General features: G+C 42.5%; 1 protein-coding gene across 11 annotated transcripts in view; it reads left to right on the top strand.

Annotated features, from left to right (window-relative positions):
- The window catches only part of KIF13A (kinesin family member 13A), a 197,354-nt gene extending 178,085 nt beyond the window's left edge, over positions 1-19,269 (top strand). For 4 of the 11 annotated variants that reach the window (XM_040249327.1, XM_040249325.1, XM_040249322.1 and 1 more), the window contains 8 exons: positions 1,086-1,163; positions 3,364-3,411; positions 4,571-4,676; positions 6,078-6,229; positions 6,743-6,847; positions 7,168-7,227; positions 12,890-13,681; positions 16,682-19,269. In XM_040249327.1, the coding sequence (XP_040105261.1) occupies positions 1,086-1,163; positions 3,364-3,411; positions 4,571-4,676; positions 6,078-6,229; positions 6,743-6,847; positions 7,168-7,227; positions 12,890-13,681; positions 16,682-16,702 (1,362 nt within the window). In that variant the 3' untranslated portion in view covers positions 16,703-19,269. The remainder of the gene's footprint in view (positions 1-1,085; positions 1,164-3,363; positions 3,412-4,570; positions 4,677-6,077; positions 6,230-6,742; positions 6,848-7,167; positions 7,228-12,889; positions 13,682-16,681) is intronic. The other 7 variants (XM_040249332.1, XM_040249331.1, XM_040249328.1 and 4 more) reach the window with 4 other exon arrangements.
- Positions 19,270-19,947: the final 678 nt, after the last annotated feature.

The raw sequence follows: 19,947 nt of genomic DNA, 5'->3' as shown, positions 1-19,947 counted from the left end.
CCCGGTCTGCTGCATTGCAGGCAGATTCTGTACCATCTGAGAGATCACCAGCCTTCACCCCAAATGGATAAAGATGAACTTATTTACCAACACACCTTCTCTCTCAACCCATGAGAGAAGGAAGACTTGAGTAGCCATCTCATTAGACAATATAGTCATTTTGACAAAAGAGGGACACAAATTCAGATGAGTGCATTTTACTGACCCCGTCCTAGGGAAGCCCCATTATTTCTTCTTCAAGATGGATGATGACGGGGGTTGCACAACAATGGGAATGGACTTTGTGCCACTGAGCTGTACAGTTAAATATGGGTAAAATCATATGTTTCATATTATGTGACTTTACCGTAAAGTTTTAAAAAAAATAAGTAAGTAACCCTGCAAGGTAAATACTGTCATCATTTCCAGTTGTAAATGAGAAAATTGAGGCTGACAGCAGTGAGCCACTCCGCCCAAGGGCACCCAGCTAAGAATTGGTACAAACCCAGAACGCTTGACTCTGAAGTCCACATCCTTAACTATATTCTCCCTAGTGTTTGGACCAAGGTTAACCTCTGTGGCAAGATATTGCCAGGTGAAAATAATCCACTAAGTCATGAAACTCCAGAGGAGGTGTCACTCGATAGAGGCAGTAGAAGTTATGAAAAGTGTGCTTTGAGCAAAAAGAGGACCAAGATTGGCATCTCTCAGAAAAATCTTCCTTTAGTGGAAGTCCCACCCAAACTGTGGCACAGTGAAACACAAGCAGCATGAAAGTTGATTGTAGCTTCACAAGTAACATATATAGTTAGTGGTATTTCATCCGTGTTTTCTCTACCCACCTATCTGTAAAGCTACAACATAAAATACCTTTAGTTCATCAGTCTTCCTGGTTTTATTTATGAAAAATATTTTTCATAAATTAAGCAAAAAAAAAAAATTAGTGAAAACAATAAGATTCCAGTTTTGTAAATACAGGGTGGGGAGGGCTGGTAGTATAGGCTTGAAATGACATTTATTTCTATACTTTTGAAATCTTTCACAATAAACATATATTCCTTTTGTCATCAGAGGAAGAAAAATCAATGTCATTTTCAAATTTGCAGGCAGTGACGGTCAAAGAAGCGCTTTCCACCAAAGCTCGGCACCTGCGGCGAAGCCTCAGCACGCCCAACGTTCACAATGTGAGCTCACCCGCGGCGGGGCTGTCGTCTAAGTGACTCATCTCAGGGTTTGGGGTGCGGCAAGTCAGGGGAGTCAGGTCAGGGTGTATCAGTGGGGAGGTTTACATTTGGCTCAGGTGTGGGCATCCCAGGGTGCCAAGCCTGCTCCTCTGCTCTAGGGATGCCCACCAGAGAGCTGTTACAAGTAACAGGACTGAGCTTTGTGTGTGTGTATGTGTACGTGTATGTTGCCCACAAGCTATTACAAGTAACAGGACTGAGCTTTTAGAGTCCGTGTGTGTGTTTGCATTAGTTGCTCATTGTATCCTACTCTTTGCGACCGCATGGGCTATAGCCCGCCAGGCTCCTCTGTCCATGGGAATTCTCTAGGCAAGAATACTGGAGTGGATTGCCATTCCCTACTCCAGGGGATCTTCCCAAGCCAGGGATCCAACCTGGGTTTTCCACATTTCAGGCAGATTTTTTACCATCTGAACCACCAGGGAAGCCCCAAGCTTTTAGTGGAATCTTGCAAATTTCTCCACATAGAGTTGCATGTCCTTGGAAGAAGTTTCTTGGGATGTGAACTGCATGTTGGTTTAAAGATGGTGGGGTCAGAGGTCCTGTGCCAGTGCTTCGGAGTACTGCTCTCCAGTCTGTTTCTGTGCCTGCTTCTAGCTGCCCCAAGGATCTCACTATTGGTGTGATAGGGCGCCAGAGACCTCCACATAGACCCTCCCATGGTGCTGGCTGTTTATGTTGATGACCTTCCTCAACAAACCATTTCAGCGAGGAAACCCAGTTGACAGACACTGTGTCTAGTGGAAGGTGACACTGTCATAGGAAGAAAGGACAGAGGAGTGCGTGGACCACTTCAAAGTAGCCTCCTTCTCGAAGCAGCAGAGTGAAAGACAGATCCTCTCAAGGAAAACTGATTTGCTTTCCATTCTCAAGAATTGCCAGATAATGGTTACAAACACAATGAACATTTATTTAATATTTTTTGATTCTGCACGACGTGTAGGATCTTAGTTTCGTGACGAGTAATTGAACCTATGCCCTTGCATTGGTAGCTTGGAGTCCTAACCACTGGACCTCCAGGGAAGTCCCCTTGGTGAACATTCATGAAACTTGCCTTACAGTAGTCCGAAAAGCAAATCCCTATAATCACTTTCAAACAGATCACTTTTTCTGACCACATTTCAGTTTTTTTAATTGAGACTCATAAAGTTGTAAATTGGGGGGTGGGGGACACAGTTTCTAATTAATTTAGGCATCAAAGAAGAGATCATAATGGAAATTAGGATGTATTTAGAACTGAATGATTAAAAAAAAACCAATGATACATATACCAATACTTGAGGGATGCAGTTAAAGAGGGAGTTCCTTAGCCCTGCTGCTGCTGCTAAGTCGCTCAAGTCATGTCCAACTCTGTGCGACTCCATAGACAGCAGCCCACCTGGCTCCTCTGTCCCTGGGGTTCTCCATGCAAGAATATTAGAGCGGGTTGCCATTTCCTTCTCTAACGCATGCATAGATGCTAAGTCACTTCAGTCGTGTCCGACTCTGTGCAACCCAGTGGACAGCAGCCCACCAGGCTCCTCTGTCCACGGGATTCTCTAGGCAAGAACGCTAGAGTAGGTTGCCATTTCCTTCTCCATGTTTAGCCCTAATTTTCCTGTTATTTCATTTGTGCTGCAGAATGCTAGATGATAGGAAAAAATGAAAGTATTAGAGCTATTGTTAGGGTAAAAAAAAGGAAAGCTCAAATTAAAAAAGACTTCTATATCATCCAGTTGCAATGGATGATCTGCTTTGATCCTGACTCAGAATTAGCTGTGATAGTGTCTATAGACATTTAACCACTACTGGGATATCTGATACTATTTAGGAATTGCTTAATCTTTTGAGATGCAATAATGATATTATGGTTTCACAAAGAGAATAGGAATTCCTTATCTTCTAGAGAGTCATAGAGAAATATTTATGGATAAAATATTTTAAGTTAGAAAAAGAAAATCTGAATACTTTTTTAAAGGTAATGATAAATATTACAGCACAATTATGATAAATTCAAATAAATAAGGAAATAATAAATATTAGGAGAAAGAATGAGGGGAAGGAGACGGTCATACAACCTTCAACTGTATGTGTGATATTTTATCTAATTAGTTATGTTAAATATATAAACCACACTGATGAAACCATTCATCTCTTACAGGTCTCTTCCAGTCGACCAGACCTTTCTGGCTTTGACGATGATGATAAGGTGTGTGCCTGTGGGCGTGGCCAGGTTATTAGTGGGATCTAAATCTGGAAATTTAAGTTATCTTGGTGTTTTTAAAATCTCTGAACTTCCCACCTTAAACTGATGCAGATTGTTGTCTCCACGTGTCCATTTCCAAGTTCAAGTACTTGGTGTGAAATTGCTGTGCGCTCAGAGTATTACATTGTTACTTAGCATGATATGTTCCATATCAGGATCATTGCATACATAATCAAATAAATATGTGTTTATGGATCTAACTCTAAATGACTACATCCACCATAGCAAAATCAAAATTATTTCAAATGGGGAAAATTAGGAACTTGAAATTAAGGATATTGTACAGCATTATCTTATTCATATGTAAATTTTTATTTGGGGGACTATAGATGATTCAGAAAATATCAAAACATTATGCCTTCAAGCATTTTAAAATCTAGTCCTTAGAGATGACATTTCCTGAGAAGCTGAAGTAAGATTAGCTAAGTATATATGATAAAAAGGAGGTGTCCCCATTTAGTATACCAGTATCTTTGCCAGCTTGGAAGTTTTACATATCAAGTATATGGAGAGTAACCATACCACCTCATCTGCCTGGGGCAGTCCAAGCTTATGCCTGCCACCTAGGAAGAATTATCAGTGGAAATGTTTCACCCCCAAGTGTTGTAGGTTGATCTTTAAATTATCTGGTCATCTTAGGTACATAACAGATTTATAAAAGTGGAGCTTTAATGAGTCCTGTAGGGGAGGGAGGAGGGAGGGGAGTTCAGGATGGGGAACACGTGTATACCTGTGGCGGATTCATGTTGATATATGGCAAAACCAATACAATATTGTAAAGTAATTAACCTCCAATTAAAATAATAAATTTATATTAAAAAAAATAATGAGTCCTGTAGGGGTCCAAAAGAGGATTTCACTATATCTGTAATGATTTTATTAAATCTTGAACTAATAGAATAAACTGTCAACATTTCTTCACTTGGTTACAATAGCATTTGTCATATCGTTCCGTACTTTTCTACATGTTAGATCTATTTTATAATTTAAAAAAAGAAGAGCACATACTGCCATAAAAAGAAATAGGAAAAAACTCCAATCAGGCTTCTTTTCTCATTTTAGAGGAACATAATTACAGTTAACCCATGTTTCTACCTTGTAGGGTTGGCCAGAGAACCAGTTAGACATGTCTGACTACAGCCCGAGTTACCAGGATGTATCGTGTTATGGAACTTTGCCTAGGGATTCACCTCGAAGGAGTAAAGAAGGTAGTGGTGAAATATTTTTTTCTGTGTTATCTCTTTATAATCTCTTAGGAAAGGTGTGGGGAGAAATTCTTTTCTAGATGGCTTTAATAAGATAGAAAGCTGAAATTCTAGTTTGCTAGATGATCTAAAAGTGTCTTCTTGAATAGAACATATCCTGCTCACTTATTTGATTTTCTTTTCTTTGTATCCGTTATATCATCCAATTAATAATAGGCTTTTTGTGTAGCACTTGTAATTTTCAAATCACATTTCATGTACCATTTCCTGATTTGAAATCAGTTTTGAAACACATACAAATCTTATTATTACATTATGGTTAGATTTCATTCTTTACCAAAAGCATATCCACCTCCATCATGGTTTTGTGCTCAAATCAAATCAAAGTATGTTTTTAAGAGCATATGTCTCTGACTCCTAAGGAAATTTAAAAAATGATACCAGAAATGAATTTGGTCACTGACAACATTATTGCCTAAATGTGTAATTTCCCAGTGCTCTGAAAGGAATAGCATTCTTAGAATTTGTCAATCAGCTCTATTACCTAATCTATACCTTATATTTTACCTACTGTGTTCCTTTGTACCTTCAATAGTGAATTGAAGAAAAAAATATAGAAGGAGAAATAGAGGCCCCAAAAAGTAAAAAGTGAGTAAAAGCAAGAAAAAAGGAATTGTCCTTCCTTAGTCATATGGAGCAAGGTGGCTTCAGGGAACAGTGGCTTGCAAGAGAACTTACATAGTACTCAGTTACTGAGTTAAGACTGAGCCTCTCCCTTGCCTTATGCAGGGACAGAAACCAAAAGATGCCAAGATCTTAAAATCCAGCTGTGAAGATGAGATATGTAGAAAATAAGCCAGTAAATCAGAAAGTGCCAAAATGCATTTACAGATAATACGGGCTCTGAGAATTCAGAGAAATAGAAAATCAGCGTGAGTTGAAATTGGTCTGGGAAGTGATGCTCAGGCTGGATCTTGACAAGAAGGTAGAAAATTTGGTTTCTGATTTCTTTGCTGCTGTCCAGGCCTGCGATGATTCTTTTTAACTTTATAGATACATCTCCATTCTTGCCAACCTCTTTTAATGCTCAAATATAGCCATCACTCGGTATCTGAGGGCCACTGGTTCCCGGAGCCCCTGCGTACAAGTCCCATAGTCAGTCCTCCGTAATCCTCGGAGGCAAAACCCTGAGGCTGTTGAGGGCCGACTGTACATTTAATGAAAAAAAATCCATGTGTGAGTGGACCCATGCAGTTCAGACCCGCAATGTTCAAGGTCAGCTGCATTCACACATTAATTCTTTTGTTCCGCCAGATATTCCTTCTGGCTCCATCCCTGCCTCGCTCCCTGTGGGTTGCTTAAAGTGCTCTGTGCCTGTAAACCCGTGCCTTTTGTCTTCTCCAGGTTGTACATCAGAGAATCCTCATGCCTTAACAGTCAGCCCTTTCAAAGCATTCTCTCCTCAGCCACCAAAGTTTTTCAAGCCCCTAATGCCTGTAAAAGAGGAGCGTAAGAAAAGGATAGCGCTTGAAGCAAGGCCTCTTCTAAGCCAGGAGGTAAATGCTTGACTTGTCTGTACCGTGTACAATAGAATGGACGCGCTGTGCCCCTGCAGAAGTAACGCTTTGCATTAACACAATCAGATGCCACAGGTTGGCATGTATGGGTTATCACCCCATGGATCCTGTTCAGGAATAAATAACCTCTTTCTCAAGCACACAGGGTCATAGTAGAATTTCTTGTTTGTTGTTATTGCTATTATTTTCCTTGTGCTTATGGCTTTTTTCAGAGTATTTCAAATGAGAAAGAGGTGTTCCCTCGGCTTTTTGCCGATAGAAAAGGCTTTTTTTTTAATGTGATGAATCCAGTTACACTGTTTGCATAGAATCTATGTAGTCTTGGGAGATTTCATCAGTAGCTGACCTCAAGCCTGCAGAACTGTTGGCTGTACTACTCACACATAATACAAGTGTTTGCGTTGCTTTTCTAACATGCACGTACGTACTTAAGGTGTTTCTCGGCCACCGCCGTCTCCTGTGTGATGCATCTGTGTGTCTTAACCTTTGCAGAGCATGTCTCCATCTCAGGCACATAATCCTGGCTGCATTGTGCCTTCGGGAAGCAATGGCAGCAGCATGCCAGTAGAACTCAATAGCAAACGTGAGAAGAAGATTGTAAGTCCTGGAACCATTTCTGTCCTATTGCCTGGTGGTGGGTTTAAGGCCCTTTCACAATCATCCAAATACTTTAGAAGAAATTAAGAGATGTATTGAGTCTTGGTTTTTTTTTTCTCTTCTTCTTACACATGTGACCATCAGTAATGAAATTTTGCATGAATGTGGCCGTGACCTGTGATTTTTCTGTGTTCCATTTACTGATTTATTATTATTTTGCTTAGTATAAATTTGCTTAGAAAGAAAAAGGCACCTTTAATGATTCTAGTCTTTCAAATGTGTAACAATCACTTGAACTAATATTGAATCTTTCTAATGAGCCTGTACACGTTGCCCAGATTCTGAAGTTAATCTACCTTGAGGAATTGCACTTACTTGGAGTAAGTAATCATGCATTTAGGTGTGGGTGTGTAATAGCTTTTCTTGTGTTGCCTGATGCTGTTGCCAAGATTATCCTGTAGTTTGTAGCTGCTCCGCCACCCATCACTGGCCATCCTCATCATCCAGACCTCTCAGGTAGCCTCTTTACATTTGCTGGCAAAATAGATTCCAGCTCCCTTGGTGTCAGTCTTGCTTTCAGGATGGCTTCTCTGTTTTTACCACGGGTAGGTTGAAACTCTACCTGAAAAACCTCATTTCCTAGCGCTCGGTTTTCACATTTCAAATTTGAGAAATGTTTTTTGAAACACTACATCCTAGGCACTAGGGATCATAAGCACTACCTTAATTTAAAAACGGGAAGTGTATGTTCTGGGGCCTGGAGAGAATTCTCAGATTCTGTGTCTCAGCTTTCATTCTCCTGTGGTTTCCCAGGCTTTGAAAACGGGAGGCAGAATGGAGCAGGAGGGGTCTGCTTGCTGCTCTCGTCTGCATGTGGTCAGCTCTGCGGGGTGGGGCCCTTGCCTTCCCTGGCTACACCATCTCAGATTCATTCCAGAGTGTCATCAGCGCGGGGTCTTTTGTTTGAACCTCTAGATTCTAGAAGACGCTGCTGATGCACGCAGTGTGATGCTAACTAGAACCTCCCCCTGGATGTGCAGCAAGCCAGGCTCCTGCATGCTTGGAGCGCTCGGGGATCATGAGAAATGATCATTCCGCATGTTCACTGAGGAAAGAAGAAAAGGCACCATTGTCCCCGTCCGTCTCTCTCTCTCTTCCCCTCCCTAATCCCTGCTGGAGAAGAGCGTGCACACCGACAGCTGCTCCTCGTCTCCCCCAATGTTAGTGAGCTCCCCAGTCACACACTTGACCTCCCCCTGCTTAATTGATAAGGGCTGCAGCATGGGCCAAAGAGTGTGTGTGTGCGCTTAGTCACTCAGTCGTGTCTGACTCTTTGCAACGCCATGGACTGTAACCCGACAGGTTTCTCTGCCCATGGGATTCTCCCAGGCAAGAATACTGAGCAGGTTGCCATTTCCTTCTTCAGGGGATCTTCCCGACCCAGGGATCGAACCTGCATCTCCTGCACTGGCAGGTGGATTCTTTACCACTGAGCCACCTGGGAGGGCCCAGGTTAAAGGAGCCAGGGTCTCATTTTGTTACTCCTTCAGTTCTCTGGCTGGCTGACTATCTGTTTATTGACATGGCACCCATCTACATGGTGCATGGGTACTACATTGTAACCTATTTGAACCATACATTTTGGTAGAACACACCATCAAAAAATTGCTGGATGGCCCTTTGGGGCTGCCCTGCAGATAGTCTCACAGTTTACAATCTGCTTCGTAGTTATTTTCTTCACTTTCCTTTTATTATTTTAAAGTAAAACCTATCTCAGGACTGTTAACTAGCAGAGAATAGGATAGAATCAGATTTTCTTGATCCAAGAACCTTTGATCAGCAGTTAGATTCTCTGTGATCAGACACACCATGAAACCTACTAATCAGGGTTCAATGGAGCCATTTTTCTTGCTGGAGTCTTACTTGAGATACTTGCATCTACTTTCTTAGAAATCTGGCTCACCGCACACTCTTCATCTCTGAAACTATTGAACCGTTTGATTTATTTCAGATAGCAGCTTTTCCAGGATGTTTCAGTAGATTTTAAGGGTAAAATCTAGTTTTAGTTTTTAGTTCTAGTTTCTCTCTGGGAAGCTTTCATTTTATTTCTCCTCTTATAAGTGGATATAAACTGCTTCATTCCTGAGTTCCTATTTACTTTCTTTCGTTTTCCACTGTTGGAAAAGTAGAGGGCAAATCAGTGGTTCATTCTGATCAAAGGAGTTTGAAATCATGTTTGAGAAGCAATATCAGGACATTGTTCCTTTTATTTTTCAGTCCATCCAATTACCAAAGTAACCTGTCATTTCACATAAAATGCAGTAAATATAGCTGTGCTTGATTCTTCAAGCAATGTTTTGTTGTCTCATCAACTTGGGAAGATAGACAAATGCACCTTGTGTCTTCCGTGACTAAGATAAAAGTAACAGGGCGCCTTTGCAGTCTCTGTTTTAAAGTCTCGCAGTAGACGGAAGAACAGAAAGTCACTTCTCCCTCTCCTGGGTCCTGCACAGACAGCGTATGACTTTTGTCTCTCATCTTACAGAGGGAGAAATGCGAGACTTGCTGAGTGATTTGCTCAAGGTCTCACAGTAAACGAGAACATGGGAACAAAAGCCCCATCCATCAGTAGCATGGGGCTGACCCCAGTGACTCCCGGGGCTCCCGGTCACAGGGCAGTTTCATCGCCCTGCTGCTGCTGTTTCTTCAAAGGGTCCACCCTCCCCTTAGTACCATGGACAGAAGTACTAGGGCCCCTTGGCTGATGGAGCCTTTCTGAAAACAGACCATCTCTCTGATGGATAACTGATGAGAATGGGAGTGAAAATGACTTTAATCGGGGAAGGTCCTTACAGAAGGTCACTGCTTTAATGTGAGTTTTGATTCCTCCTTAAAATCAAGGTGTTTTGTCTAGAGGTAAATATCAGCTGCACAAACAGAAGCTCAAAAAATCAATTCATGAACATTGCAGCTGTAGAGAAGCTGGAGAGCTTGATTCTGTGTCCTACTTTTAGGACGAGTTTTCACTCTGTCCTAAAGACATAGTAGGGAGGTGCTTAGTTTAGTCTCCTTTAAGGTAAAATGATAAATAATATCGCTGGCATAAAATTGTTCTAATACATAAAATGGATAAGCAACAAGGTCCTACTATATAGCACAGGGAATATATTCAGTACCTTGTGATAACCTATCATAGAAAAGAATATAAAAAAGAATGTGTATCTATATATATATGTATGTATGTATGTATGTATATATATATATATATGTATGTATAACTGATTCACTCTGTTGCACAACAGAAACTACTACAATATTGTAAATCAACTATGCTTCCATTTAAAATGTAATAAAATATACAGAGTGAAGAGATACTGCCAAAAAAAAAAGTCTGTCTAATCAAATTCCTTTAAAATGCAATTTAAGCCAAAGTCCTCTTTTCTCCTTGGAAGCCATAACTTCATAAACTTCCGTCTCCTTTTACATGTTGGAAAATGATTAATCTCTACTCAGTTTTACTTTTTCTGGAACTAGGTGTTCCTGTTCCTTTAGCCTTTCTCTTTAGCTCATTCCCCCACTCCCAACCCCACCCCAAATGCCTGACTTTGTCCTGAGCCCTGTTTGTTTTGGTAGACCCTTCAGTCTTACTAAGGTTGTTCTAAATCATTTATCTTTCTGATTTTAACATATGTATACCTATTTCTACACATTAAATTTGTGATTGAATATTTCACTCAGCAAAGTTATATTTTAGGTTGACCTTTCCTCAGTGTTCAGAAAGAAGTAGCTTCAAGCATAAAAAGGGACCCAGATTATTTAATTCTCATCTTCAAATTTGGTTTTCGTTGCAACAACTAACTTTTTAGTAATCAATTGCATCATGTATTCTTGGGCTTGGGGATTACACTTCTTTGCCAGCTGCAATTAGAAGGAATTATAAGAGAAACAAACACTTGAAATCCAATTTGGAATCTGAACAAGTCTAGTAGTGTGTGAGCTCAGTTGCTCAGTTGTGTCTGACTCTTTGTGGCCCCATGGACTGTAGCCCTGCAGGCTCCTCTGTCCATTCTTGTCCAGGCAAGAATATTGGAATGGGTTGCCATTTCCTGCCCCAGAAGATCTTCCCAACCCAGGGATGGAACCCTCATCCCTTGTGTCTCCTGCATTGACAGGCAGATTCTTTACCACTGAGCCATCTGGGAATCAAATCAAGTAGAGAATCTAGAAAATAGAGCGAAGGGTACAGATTCAGACAGTTCTGTCCAATTTGTGCCCTTTTTTTTTACAAACGTTTTCCCCTAGCCCTCGGGGAGAGAACTCTCTACCCCACCCCTCATTGAAACAGTGCTGTTAATACTTGATTAAAATGTAGTTAAAAATAAGATAGCAAGGTTAGTATTGCCAAAAATTTGGTTTGCCAATTTCTGGAATTTTATCACTGATATGTAATAGTCACCTCTGATTAACAGCCAAGGAATGAAGACTAGTGATGCTTTTAAATCATTTATATTCAGGCTGTTTTAAAATCTAAGAGGCATTAAAACACAGGAAGCTAATTTTTAGGTATTTAGCATCTGTGAGATAGGGAATGTTGCTGTGAAATTCAGTGGATGAAATTTATGTTCGTTTGTGAGTTCCATCTGCCGTATCTGTGGAGTGTGTTCTTCCTCCCCTCCCTATCCTTCTCTCTCCCCAATTTCTTCGCTCTCTTGAAATGAATGAGGGAAATGTTTTCAGGTCTTTACGGTCACCCTGTTGTGATACTGAGTGAAATGTCATCCACCCAGCAGTGTCCAGGGGCATCCTAAGAGCAAGGACCCGCTGCTGTCACTCCCTGAGGGCAGGGGCCATACCTGTCTTTGCTCAGCATTAGTATTCCTGGGTCTTAGGACAATGCCTGGCACGTAGAGGATGCTTAATGAATATTTGTTGAATGAAAGTCACATTTTAGAAGAGAAAAGGAATATTTGCCGTGTCATCAGATGTTTATAAGGTTAGTTAGAAATGACTAGATAGTAATAGACAAAAGGAGAAGATGGCGACACAGGAGGAGATGGTTAGATGGCATCACTGACTCGATGGACGTGAACTTGAGCAAACTCCGGGAGATAGTAGAGGAGAGGGAAGCCTGACATGCTTCATGCAGTCCATGGGGTTGCAAAGAGTTGAACACGACTTAGCGGCTGAACAACAACAAGATAGGAATATTATTTTTTATTTGGAAAGTGTTCTACATTGCTTTCCACCTAATATAAAAGAATCATTCACTTGGGAAGAGAGACTGGAAGTTGATAATACCTACTCTTGCATATTTACCAACCTTTATAAACAGAATCCTAAAGCTATTTGACAAAAGAGATTTTCATATAATTCTTACTATCTTCCTCACCTTGTAGTCAAAAGCTCTATCTCTGCTTCTCAAAAACCCTGGAAAACAGTCATTGTCAGATTTAGTATTTCATAGATTTACAGTGTTCAGTGGAATACTGAGAATGACTGTTGAAATTGTGTTCTTTGCCCTTTTGCTATTGTGGGGGCCTTTATTTTCTGCTTTTCCTTCTCATAGCCCAGAAACCATTTGCAAATCATATTATTTTTCTGTACTTTGCTCCCCAAAGTGAGGATTGTAAAAATAAAACAGCAGCTCTTCCCTGCCTCTGGCAGTCCCTCTACTCATTTAATTAGAAAAGGGAAAACCTCCAACTGGAAACTAATCATGAGGAGCTAATCAGAAGTCCACTGCACTTCCTTTCATCCTTGCCCTTAAAGCAGGAAAGGTTTCTAATTATTAGCATTGAGTGAGCACCGAAGAAATAAATCTCCTTCATCCTCAATGGTAAGAGTTTCATGCTCATAGATCTCTGAGGATAAGGTGCTTGTGTCTACAAACAAGTGACAGGATTTAACCAAAGTCAGGAAGGAAAAAGAAAAAATCCTAAACATGTGAAGGCAAGTGCTTTTAACAGTAGAGTATCTAAAACTTGTCTCAACTATCCAGTCGCTATAAAGAGCTCATGGCTGACTTTTGCTTTGTTTCTATAGGACTCTGAGGAGGAGGAAAATGATCTAGAAGGTCTCAGCCGGAAGCTGATTAGTTCACAGCCTTATGTACCTGTGGAGTTCGCTGACTTCAGCGTTTACAATGCCAGCTTGGAGAACAGAGAGTGGTTTTCTTCTAAAGGCGATCTGACGAACTCAAAGGTCCTAGAGAAGGAGGTGTCCCGCAGCCCTACCACCAGCAGCATCACCAGTGGCTACTTTTCCCACAGTGCCTCCAACGCCACCCTGTCCGACATGGTGGTCCCTTCCAGTGACAGCTCAGATCAGCTGGCCCTTCCGACGAAGGACACAGATTCCAGCGAGCATCCCGGACCATCCCTTGTGCAGGATTTCAGACCATCCTCAAACAAAGAGTTGACAGAACTAGAAAGAGGCTTGGGAAAGGATAAGATGACTGTGGTGCCACTCAAGGAAAGCAGTGCCTTAGCCAAAGGGAGCCCATTGTCCCCCAGTATCCCGGAGAAAAACTCCAGAACCCTCTGTAGGACCAGCTCGTGTTCAGAGCAGGATGCCTGCTCCAGCAAAAACAGCCAGCCGGCCAGGGGATTCTGCCCCAGGGAGGTGACTGTGGAACACACCACAAGCATCCTCGAGGATCACTCTTTCACAGAGTTTATGGGGGTGTCAGATGGGAAAGATTTTGATGGTTTGACGGATTCTTCTGCTGGAGAACTTTCGAGTAAGAGGAACCTACCAAATATAGCAGACAGTAGGCGTGTCTCACATGGGCCACAGGACTCTGGCCAGCTATGTTCCTCGGCAGAGAATGACCAGGTGATAAATTCCAGGGGTGGTCCTTTGGGTTCGGTGATATCAGTGATGGCCGCTAATTATGCCCCAATCCCCAGAGGCCCTTCCTCACAGTGACTTAGTAGGAGAGATTCATCCAGGTGTTTCTGACAGGGTAGATGAGCCCTCTTGGACCATGCTCTCATGCTGCCCAGCTAGCTGGCTATGGGGGAACAAGTCTATAAATCTACTTTCTTAGTTTCAGAGAACTGTGACTTACATAGGACCCGTGGCTTTTTTACCTGGCATATAGGTTCCTGTTGAATTAAGGATTCACATGGATAAGGATTGATTTCGTATTCATCCCCTGAGATGTTTAATTCCTGGCTATCTCAAAGGATTCTGGTATGAAATATGGTAAATTTCATCAAATCAGTGATTTCTTTTATTAGATACACTTTTTTTTTTTTTGCCAAACCGTGAGACATGTGGTATCTTAGTTTCCCAACCAGGGATCAAACCCACGTCCCCTGCATTGGAAGTACAGAGTCTTAAACCACTGGACTGCTAGGGAAGTCCCAAGATATACCGTTATTTTATGTATCATTAAGAAAAAAAATACTTCCAATTAAAATCAACCATATCAGCAATTTCAGAGTTATAAAGTGCAGGCAGGGGTAAGGTATGCCTCACAGATTTGATAAAATATAGACGTTTGGTGCCCATAGGATAAAAAATGCGTTGAGGAAACAGAGGTAGGTTCCCTGAGAAATTAAAGTTTGGGCTTTGGAAGTTACCCAGGCTGGTTTTTTACGGTATTTAATTTTAATAGTAAAACAAAAAGAAATGGGGTCTTGCTAATATTCCCAAGGAAACCAGTGAATTATGCAAATAAGAGATGGTGTGCTTCTGAGTCCCACCGTCCCTTCTCACCCTGGACCCCAGCCGCAGCTGTATAAAGGTGTGGGAGCACAAGGCTTAGCCAAGCAAAGAGCTGACAGAACTAGAATGGTGCTGGGTGAAGGCAAAGATGATCGGGGTGCCCTTCAGTCTCTCTGTTTTGCGGAAGAAGCAAAACAACCCAGCTTGGTGCTTTTCCCTGCCCTCTCCCCCAAGTTTTCTGAATTAGCCCTTAAAATTTCAGTACGTGGTCAAATATATAGCGTATTCATAAATTAACTGCAAATACCAAAGAGTGGTCTCTTTTACAATTCAGAAAAGACTTCTTTGCCCAACATAAGCATAAAGTTACTCATTACTTTTCTAACAAGCTAAACATTCGTTTGTTTCAAAATCTTCAGCTTCCTTTTACACTGATCTTAAGCAGAATCTGCTTTGCTGGTACATCAGCTTTTCAGTCCTTTTTCTAAGAAGTCCAGGAAGAATGTGGTCCAGGTTAATTCTTCAGTCTGGAACAGTGCTTCTCAAATCTAAATGTGCAATAGACCCACTGGGGGGTGTAGGGAGAAGATACTTCTTAAAAATACAGATTCCCAGGGGCTTCCCTGGTGGCTCTGTTGGTAAAGAATCTGCCTGCAATGCAGGAGACCTGGGTTCAATCCCTGGGTCGGGAAGATCCTCTGGAGAAGAGAATGGCAACCCACTCTAGTATTCTTGCCTAGAGAATTCCATGGACAGAGAAGCTGGGCAGGCTACAGTCCATGGGATTGCAGAAAGTCGGACACAACTGTGCGACTAACTATTCCCTGGTGACTTAGTGGTAGAGAGTCCGCCTGCCAGTGCAGGGGTCACAGGTTTGATTCCTGGCCTGGAAAGATGCCACATGCGCGGGGCAGCTAAGCTCATGTGTCACACTATTGAGCCTGTGCTCCAGAGCCCAGGAGCCAAGAGCGCTGCAGCCCGAGTGTGCTAAAGCCTGTGCTCTGTAACAAAGGAAGCCACCACCACGGGAAGCCCAGACGCCATGACTGGAGCGTGGCCCTCACTTGCAGCAACTCGAAAAAAGCCCACACAGCAGCAAAGACCCAGCACAGCCAAAAACTAAATACATAAAGAAAATTATAACAGCAGCAAAAAAAAAAAAAAATACAGATTCCCATTTGTGGCTGCCCTGCATACCTCAGATTGTGCTTCAGTACCAGGTTGGGGGAGGGATAAGCTTTTCACAAACCCTCTGCAGGAGGAACATGGGGTAGGCTGTCTGAGGGCCGCACTGTTTGAGGCATGGCCCAGAGAAGAGGGAAGGGGACTGCAACCCCCTCACTCCCGCCCCCATTTCTTGATTTGTTGCCTCAATTATTTAAAAGCAGTACTCCAGTACTCTTGCCTGGAAAATCCCATGGACAGAGGAGCATGGTAGGCTGCAGTCCATGGGGTCGCTAAGAGTCGGACATGACTGAGCGACTTCATTTTCACTTTTCACTTTCATGCACTGGAGAAGGAAATGGCAACCCACCCCAGTGTTCTTGCCTGGAGAATCCCAGGGAAGGGGGAGCCTGGTGGGCTGCCGTCTATGGGGTTGCACAGAGTCGGACACGACTGAGGCGACTTAGCAGCAGCAGCAGCAAGAACAGGAGCAGTACCTGAATTCTGCTCCAGAATAGCGTGTCCCTGCCAAAGATCTTGGTTTAAAAGTGAAATTTACAAAAATATTTATTGCATCAGGGTAATGTTGGAACTATGGTGAGTTTTATCTTTTTTTTTTAATTGCTTTAGTATCTTTGTTATCTTGATTTTAATTAGTTGTTTCTGATTAAAACATAGTTTTAACTGTGTTAAAACCTGAGGACTGTTGAAGTCCTCAGGTTTGACTTTTGTGCTCACCCTGGTCTGACTTTGAGTGTGGACCCAGCAGTAATGTGTTTTTCACTCTCTCTTTGGGGCTTGCGGTCATTATTTTTCCTAGAAGCTTCACCTTGGAGCTCGAGTCTTCCTGGTACAGTATAAGCTCCAGAACTGGATTCCACAGTAAACTGGATCCTGTGGTATCCTCTAGGCAGAGCCCCTCATAGGGGCTGATCCCCGTGGGTGGGGGGGAGGGCAGGTGGGGACCGGAGCTTGCGCTCACCCACTTTTGCATTCCAGGGGAGCACCACTGCTCGATGAGAGGCACTGAGCACTTCCTCCGAAGGCCACAGCATCTCTGCTCCGGTCGCCTCCTAGAGCACCAGCCCATCTATCAAACACACTGCGGCCCGGCCGGACCTCACACCAGCACGGAGAAGCCACGGCTTCCGGGGCCACCTCCTCCCCTCTCCCCTCCGAGCCGGGAGAAGTGTCACTTTGTCACTCGGGTGACTCAGCAGCCTCTGCTTTCTTCCAGAGAACCGAAAATCCTGGCTTCACAAAGTGACAGTATTTTTGTTTGCACTCACTACACACCCCCACGGTGTAGAAACCTCCACAGATTCAACCAGACTTTATTCTTGTACAATTTCAATCAGTTCTTACTGTAGAATCTGGAGTCAATGCTCTAATTTTTTTTTTATAAATAATATATATTATGTATATGAAATGTATATCTATAGTATGTCTGGAGAGACAGGACTGCACACTGAAATGGATAAAAGTGGTTTGTAGAAAATTGTAAGGTACTGGGCTTTCTTACAGAGCAGCTCGGGCGATCTCTCAGAACACAAGCAGATGAAAGAGATGGTCTTGCCTGAGAATGAGGTTGCAAATGCCTCTTTGCAGCAGAGGTTGCAGAATGCCGTTCCTTATAACCAAAGAACTTACCTAAGACTGAATGTTTTTTGCTGTCCACTCTTGTTTTATGTGTACATACGTGTTTGACTGCAAGTTCGGTGCCATATGCCCTGTGGCTCCCAGGCCACATGCTGCCGTTCTCTGTCGTGTTTCCTAAGCACACTGAAAAATCTCACGGCTCCGTTCTTTGGTCTTCCACCTGGTCCGCTGCCTGCTGACTTGACGCGGTTCGGGAACCGTTGACAGTGACTGGGGCTCTGATCCCAGTCTTTCCTGTCCCTTGGTCCAGCCCAGCCAGGCAGGTGGGATGCAGAGAGCAGTATTACAGAAAACACAGGGACAAACCAAGAGTGGGGTTGGGGGGGGGGGTGTTGATTTTCGTCTCTTTGTGGTTTTGTTTGGGGTTGGTAGGTTTTTGTTGTGGTGTGGTTCTGCCGTTGTTCTATTTCGTTTCTGGAAGACGCTGAAGGGATGACAGGAGCTGTGAAGTCCACAGGTGCCCACTTCACAGTGTTCGCAGGAGATGGTTGAAGACAGATGGCTCTGCTGTGTGTCTTCATCGGTAAAATTCTTTTACCGATGGAGACTCTGAGAATTATGTGTGCAGAAGTTTTTACAAAAGTACTCTCTGTACCTATTGTGTAGATGCTTGTACAGTTGGTCAAGATGTACAGCAATAAATGTGTCGTGGGAGCAAGCGAGGACATACAGCCTGCTGTACCTTTTCCCTTGAAGTTCATAGCATCCGTAAATGAGTAAGATATTGGAGATTTTAATGCGAAGCTGCTGTTCATGATTTTTGTGTATAGTGAGCTGACTGTAGTATTTTCCTATTGACTGTTTAAAAAGAGAAAGACTGTAATTTATATCCCCTTTCAACTTTATTGTATTTAATTGGTACAGATTGTGTGTGCGTGTGTGTGTTTTAGAATACAGACTGTCTAATTCCGATTTTAAAACATCCATTGTTTGTCTTTAATAACACTGCCACTAGTTTCAGATCAGTTTTCCAAATTTGTTTGTATGCAAGCCCCTGTGGCTTAAATAATAATAGTAACAGCAAACATTCATTGAGGGTTTACTATGTACTAGGCACTATTCCCACCTTTTGTATTTATCTTGCTTAATCCTCACAGCAGCGGATGCCATGGGTTCTGCTGTTATTAAGTGTTGGATGAAAGGAAAACAGAAGTGGAGTGGTTGGCGACAGGGAGCAAGCGGCAAAGCCAGGATTCAGCCCACGCTTTCATCAGCATCTCCTGGTGCTCTGTCTGGTGACGTGGCGTGGAGGGACAAGCCTCCAAAGGGAGGAGAGAGCAGGAGGGCTGTGGCGAGAGTCCCAGGTCTGGACTGAGCAACATTAGCAAGGAGCCACTGCAGCAGACAGGCCGAGGTGGGTTACACGAGGTCCCGACACTCTAGCACTTAAAAAGGAGCAGGGCCTGCCACCCCGGACGCAGTTATCTAAAAATGGTTTTCCAGAATCCTTTCAGAAAAACTTCCATTCACAAGAGCCTTTCTGATATGATCAGGAACTAGTTCTAGCCTATTCTGGACACAGCATGACTTTTGTAGATTTCCAGGAGAAAGTAGATGGGGAAGAAAATTCAAATTATTTTCATCTTGTAGAATGGGAGTTGGGGGAGGGAAAAGCAGCTATTTAATGTTTAAATCATGACAACCACAAATACAGTTTAAGACAAAAGAAGCAAATTGTCACCACTGCCTTTACTAGCAGGAGATAAGTGGTATTTGGTCATGGGTATTGTCATTTCTCGTTGGCTATGGGAAGGCGCACTGGTTTTAAGATGTATCGGATAGTTAAATATAGGCCTGTGTTTACCAGTTCATTTCCAAAGTACAGTATCACTGCTGTCATTGCATTTATTTATCATTGTTTGAACACACATTTTATCATGGCAAACATTTAGCTTTGTGTTTCTAAGGCACCAACTTGTGGGAAGAAAACCTGTTCATAAAGAAAAAAATATACCTTTAGGGTAGCTAAGGGCTAGATACGGCCTTCTAAAAATTACCTTTTCTAGCCAATACTTATTTTGAAAATTATAATATTCAGCTTTAGAATTGTGTTGCTGGGGGGAGGCAACTAATTACATGGTTACTCTTTTATTTTTTAAAAGTAAAGCTTCCTGGTCATGTACATTTGAAAAGTCTTAAAAGAAGACGTAATGGAGTAAGAGTTCTTGCTTTTTTTTTTTCAGACCAAGAAGTAAAAGTAGAAAAGGATGCTACCAGTACACAACCACACAGAGATTTTTGTATTAAGCCTTGACCTTACTGCCCTAGCACAGGTGTCTTTCTGAAATGTTGAGCCTACTTCCTGAATTAAAAAACAAACAGGAAGTCAGTCTGTAATGTATAGCAGTTCGTCTCCGGGTTTCTCCTAACCTGGAGGAAAGGCAGTCTATTCTCATGCCCAGACAGCTGGGGGTGGACAGCATCCTGCTGGCGGGGGAACCTGGGATGTGGAAGATGCCACGAAAATGCCAGGAGGCAAGTTCTGCCCTTTAATACAGTATGAACTGGAGCTAACAGGAGTGGAGCTAAAATCTTCCAATCAACCTTCTCATCCCTTGTTTTTAATCCCCTGAGCTGAGGGGAAATATAATTGTAGGCTTGAGTGC

The sequence above is a fragment of the Oryx dammah genome, unplaced genomic scaffold (assembly GCF_014754425.2).
Source record: "Oryx dammah isolate SB20612 unplaced genomic scaffold, SCBI_Odam_1.1 HiC_scaffold_11, whole genome shotgun sequence".
NCBI classification, from domain to species: domain Eukaryota; kingdom Metazoa; phylum Chordata; class Mammalia; order Artiodactyla; family Bovidae; genus Oryx; species Oryx dammah.
The sequence above is the reverse complement of the archived record's forward strand: the minus strand, read 5'-3'. Positions and strand labels throughout refer to the sequence as shown.